At 41.9% G+C, this 6,000-nt stretch overlaps 1 protein-coding gene across 1 annotated transcript; it reads left to right on the top strand.

Annotated features, from left to right (window-relative positions):
- The first annotated feature begins 469 nt into the window (after positions 1–469).
- LOC6544523 (fibrous sheath CABYR-binding protein) lies at positions 470–1,548 on the top strand. The gene is made up of 2 exons (XM_001973013.3): positions 470–562; positions 683–1,548. Exons 1-2 carry the CDS (start codon positions 560–562, stop codon positions 1,445–1,447), a joined length of 768 nt encoding a protein of 255 aa, XP_001973049.1. The 5' UTR covers positions 470–559; the 3' UTR covers positions 1,448–1,548.
- Positions 1,549–6,000: the final 4,452 nt, after the last annotated feature.

Below are 6,000 nucleotides of genomic sequence, written 5' to 3'. Positions count from 1 at the left end.
CCGCAACAAGTTCCGATGACAATTTCATTGGCTGTGACAGTTGGGCCTGTTTTTCATGTAATACGCATTTAAATTAAGTTAATTATTCACGAGCACGCAATTGGCTGTGAGAACAGCGGTCAAAATATGATATGAAAATAGAACAGAATCCCAACTGAAGACACTTTGGAGGGCCCTCGAGGAATACTTCCGCACAAAGCGACGGGCCTGCGAATTAACACCTCAAAAATATATTTAGATCTAGGAGAAATAACGTTACACAAGTATTGGAAACAGAAGTGCGGAGCCAAAAGGTCAAGCCGCCGATCGAGGTCCAAAAGCTGGACCACTTGACATTGTCCGAAGCAAAACTGAGGCAAGACGAAGCCCCTAAGAAGAGCACTCCACTTTGAAGTGGCTCCATTTGTTGCTGGCCTTTTTGTCTTTGGTTTCTCTAATTATGGTCGGACTCGCTTTTGGCTATATATTGGACAGCTGGCCATTAGCAAATCATCAATCAGCTCAGGCAACTTTCAATTGCAAGACGCAAATCGTAAACCCGAAAAGGCAAACTTGAAAAATGGTAAGTCCTCTTGGATTTGAGTTTGCTGCAAGGATTATTGATGTCGGATAATAAATCAAAGAAAGCCAAAAAACATTCACAAGCTCAATAAAAATGCTCCCGCTAATTGTACACTTTCAGAAAATCTTCTCGCTTGGTGGTGTCCTTACCCTCTCCGCCGTGGCCAGTGTGGCCCTAGGTGCCCCTCAGTTGGAGTCTCGCCTGCGCCGCGATGTCTCGGAACTGGTGGATCCCGCTGCCGTGGAGTACCTGCCTCCTGCGGTCACCGAGGCTGTCCTCCTGAACGCCGAGCCCGTGGAGGCCGAGGCTCAGGCCGATCCCGCTGCCCTGGAAGCCGATCCGGAGGGCACTGTCCTGGGGGATATGGGCTACGAGTACCGCACTGTGCGCCGCCTAAAGCTGCGTCATCGCAACCGCCGTGATGTGTCCCATTTGCAGCCAGCCAGGCAGTATCTGCCACCCAGCACCGCCTACTTGCCACCTGCCCAGGAGGCGCCTGCTGCCCCCGAGGCTCCGGCTGCAGTTCCACCTGCCGAGGACACCGAGGAGGTGGTGTCCGCCGCCGAGCCCAAGGTGAGCCGGGAGTACCTGCCGCCCACCGAAGCTGCGCCAGTGGCCGAGGAAACCACCGAGGCGGCTGCACCCGAGGAGCCAGCCGATGTCCGTGTGGTGGATGTGCCCACCGTATCCGGCCAACTGCTCCAGGATGGCTACCACTACCAGCAGCCGGCCGAGATGCCCGCCGAGCTAAAGGAGGCCGCTCCCGAGTATCTGCCTCCGGTCGGTGGCGAGGAGGTCATCGTGGAGGGTCCTGCAGGAGGTGAGAGTGCCGTCCTGGGCAGCGATGGCTACCAGTACCGCGCCGTCAGGCGTTACAGATTTTAAATTTCTCAATTTGCCAGCGATTTGCTCACGTTTTGTTCCGCCTTTTAATTGTTGTTCATGTTTTTTAATTGGTCTAAATAAAATATAATTTTTGAACAGTACACTAAAATTTTTTAATGCATTATTATGGTTACCATACTAACCGTGTTTTTTCTGAACTTCAACTAGCGTAAAAAGGTAAATTCCTTGAAATGTAGTTTCGCCTGATTGATTAATTATTAATGCATATAAAATGCGCAGTGAAGCAGATGGGCAATGCAACAAAAACTAGATAATGCATCCGCAATATATTCACCGCATTTAAATATGCACATTTTTAGTTAATAAAGTAAATCCTAAACTTTATACTTGAAAGCTTAAGTCATGTAAGTCCGCATTGAGCAATTGGACGATTGCACAACAAATCCTCAGCAGGACTTGATTGTGGAATTCCCAGAATAGTTCCAAGGCCTTGTGTATTTATATAATTAAAGTAAACAGGCTTATGGACTACATACCTGTGGCAAATACAAACATAACATTACGTATACGCCCTGAGTGGGTTTGAGCTGCGCAGTCAGTTGGCTTACGTTGTACATTTCAGCCTTGTTTAGTGTCAATAAAAGGGCTTTTATATGTGAGTCGCCAATTAGCTGAATTTATGCCCAACTGGCATAGCTGGCAGCTGCTCCCCTTTGAAGCCCCTCGATATGAAAATCGTTGAAGGATTTTATATTAATGCTCGCCCCGCATCCTGCCACGCCCACTGATTCTGCCTCCGGGTTGCCATGGACGCCTTTGGATCTTAATTAATGCACTTGCGCGTTAACTCAACTCAATGGAAATGAAGGACGGAGTGGGTTCCGGAAAATGTTCGACAAGAGGAGCAGCATTAAGTGCTCACTCAAGATAAATTACTTTGACGGAAAAGCGCAGATAATGACCAGCTCGTCATTTTTACACACTCACTCTTCAGTGGCCAATTTCTGCTGGCGTTCGCATCCACATCCAGATCCTCTTCCCCGTTCTTCGTTTTTAAATTATGAAATCAATTGTGCGAAATTCAATTACAATCTTTGCACTTTTCGCTGCACACGCAGGGCATGCGTACCGAAAGCGAGGCAATCTCAATTACATTCCAACATCTGTCCAAATATGATAAGGCCATACCAACATTCCGCATGTTTATTTTAGGTCCGAAAGCCCCCCGGGGAATCGCACCGAAGGGATTGGGGCGAGCTGCCTGTGACAGCCCGCTTATTGCATATTAAATTGGGAGGACAGCGGCACAAATCAGGAATCAGGAATCAGGAATCCGGGATCTGCCAAGAAGAGCAGCAAGCCAAGCAACAAGCGGCTACATTCGTTTTGAGTGCCCGCCCGGAAGGACATTTGTGTTTGCGCAAAGGAACAACCAACCATGAAGTAGGGACAAGCAGGACATGTGGAGTGAGCACTTCTGGGTGTTTGAGTTAAAGTGACGCCGGTGATGGGAAATGCTGCTTAGCAAAAAGGCAAAGATGTTTGCGAAATCGATTTGCAAAAACAATTTTTTAGATGACAGTTTATATATTATTTGATGGAAGCAGCAGGAACTCCAACGTCTATTATTTACTTTTTGCAGTATCAATGCCTACCGCTTAGCTGGCATTATGAGAATCGCATAGAAGGGCGCTACATAAGATTTGTATTCCGGTGTGGGAGAGTACTAACTTAATAGGCAATGTAAGTACAATTTGAATACTTTTCTTTTGTTTTTTTAATAACATGGCTTTCCATATAATACACAAGTAAAATAAATATATTTAAGAGTCGATTTATTAGTTAACTGCTTTTCAGTATTTTAAAAATCGTGAATTTATATATGAAGATAAATTAATCGATCACAACTGATAAGTATCAGTATTTTTTGCAGTACAATGCCTACCGCTTAGGTGCAATTATGAGAATCGCATAGAAGTGCGCTACATACGATTTGTATTCCGGTGTGGGAGAGTATTAACTTAATAGGCAATGTAAGTACAATTTGAATACTTTTCTTTGTTTTTTTTAATAACATGGCTTTCCATATGATACACAGGTAAAATAAATATATTCAAGAGTCGATTTATAAGTTAACTGTGCTCTTCAGTAATTTAAAAATTGCGAATAAATATGTGAAGATAAATTAATCGATCACAACTGATAAGTATCAGTACTGTTTGCAGTCCAATGCCTACCGCTTAGGTGCAATTATGAGAATCGCATAGAAGGGCGCTACATACGATTTGTATTCCGGTGTGGGAGAGTATTAACTTAATAGGCAATGTAAGTACAATTTGAATACTTTTCTTTGTTTTTTTAATAACATGGCTTTCCATATGATACACAGGAAAAATAAATATATTTCAGAGTCTTTCTCACGATCACAACTGATAAGTATCACTACTTTTTGCAGTACAATGCCTACCGCTTAGGTGCAATTATGAGAATCGCATAGAAGGGCGCTACATACGATTTGTATTCCGGTGTGGGAGAGTATTAACTTAATAGGCAATGTAAGTACAATTTGAATACTTTTCTTTGTTTTTTTAATAACATGGCTTTCCATATGATACACAGGAAAAATAAATATATTTCAGAGTCTTTCTCACGATCACAACTGATAAGTATCACTACTTTTTGCAGTACAATGCCTACCGCTTAGGTGCAATTATGAGAATCGCATAGAAGGGCGCTACATACGATTTGTATTCCGGTGTGGGAGAGTATTAACTTAATAGGCAATGTAATAAGTATCAGTACTGTTTGCAGTCCAATGCCTACCGCTTACGTGCAATTATGAGAATCGCATAGAAGGGCGCTACATACGATTTGTATTCCGGTGTGGGAGAGTATTAACTTAATAGGCAATGTAAGTACAATTTGAATACTTTTCTTTGTTTTTTTAATAACATGGCTTTCCATATGATACACAGGAAAAATAAATATATTTCAGAGTCTTTCTCACGATCACAACTGATAAGTATCACTACTTTTTGCAGTACAATGCCTACCGCTTAGGTGCAATTATGAGAATCGCATAGAAGGGCGCTACATACGATTTGTATTCCGGTGTGGGAGAGTATTAACTTAATAGGCAATGTAATAAGTATCAGTACTGTTTGCAGTCCAATGCCTACCGCTTACGTGCAATTATGAGAATCGCATAGAAGGGCGCTACATACGATTTGTATTCCGGTGTGGGAGAGTATTAACTTAATAGGCAATGTAAGTACAATTTGAATACTTTTCTTTGTTTTTTTTAATAACATGGCTTTCCATATGATACACAGGTAAAATAAATATATTCAAGAGTCGATTTATAAGTTAACTGTGCTCTTCAGTACTTTAAAAATTGCGAATAAATATGTGAAGATAAATTAATCGATCACAACTGATAAGTATCAGTACTGTTTGCAGTACAATGCCTACCGCTTAGGTGCAATTATGAGAATCGCATAGAAGGGCGCTACATACGATTTGTATTCCGGTGTGGGAGAGTATTAACTTAATAGGCAATGTAATAAGTATCAGTACTGTTTGCAGTCCAATGCCTACCGCTTACGTGCAATTATGAGAATCGCATAGAAGGGCGCTACATACGATTTGTATTCCGGTGTGGGAGAGTATTAACTTAATAGGCAATGTAAGTACAATTTGAATACTTTTCTTTGTTTTTTTAATAACATGGCTTTCCATATGATACACAGGAAAAATAAATATATTTCAGAGTCTTTCTCACGATCACAACTGATAAGTATCACTACTTTTTGCAGTAAAATGCCTACCGCTTAGGTGCAATTATGAGAATCGCATAGAAGGGCGCTACATAAGATTTGTATTCCGGTGTGGGAGAGTATTAAGTTAATAGGCAATGTAAGTACAATTTGAATACTTTTCCTTGTTTTTTTTTAATAACATGGCTTTCCATATATGATACACAGGTAAAATAAATATATTTAAGAGTCTTTCTCAGTACTTTAAAAATTGCGAATAAATATATGAAGATAAATTAATCCATCACAAATGATAAGTGTCATCAAGAGAGCCCCATTGGAATATCTCCAGCTGACTACATTGAACATTACCTTAACAATAACTTGGAAAAAAGAAAAAATCCACAGAAACTCCACACCTCAGCTTTAAATAAATCAAATTGCCGCGGGAAGTCAATTTCGTTGGCAAAAAGCCGGCGCTGCATGTGACAGTCTCGCCCTGTGAAACGTTATTAAAAATTATTATGCATATTTATAAATTTAATTTGTGCATTACAGCGCTTTCTGACAGATAACATGGAGTATGTGCGGCAGGCGGATGGGCAGGAATCACTGCAGGCCATTCGAGTTGAGCTCGTAAATGGCAGCAGATATTCATTCCACTACAGGCTGCGTATGCAGGATATTCCATTTTGATGTCCTTCCCTTCCCATTCCCTTGCTCATTCTCTCGTTTTCCCTGCGGTGCACATTTCATACACGCTTTGTCTTTCGAGCGGCGAGCATAAAAAACAAAGGATGCCAGGATGCGAGATACTTTCACACAGACGGTCGCCTG

The sequence above is a fragment of the Drosophila erecta genome, unplaced genomic scaffold (assembly GCF_003286155.1).
Source record: "Drosophila erecta strain 14021-0224.00,06,07 unplaced genomic scaffold, DereRS2 tig00000021-arrow-pilon, whole genome shotgun sequence".
Taxonomy (NCBI): domain Eukaryota; kingdom Metazoa; phylum Arthropoda; class Insecta; order Diptera; family Drosophilidae; genus Drosophila; species Drosophila erecta.
The sequence above is the reverse complement of the archived record's forward strand: the minus strand, read 5'-3'. Positions and strand labels throughout refer to the sequence as shown.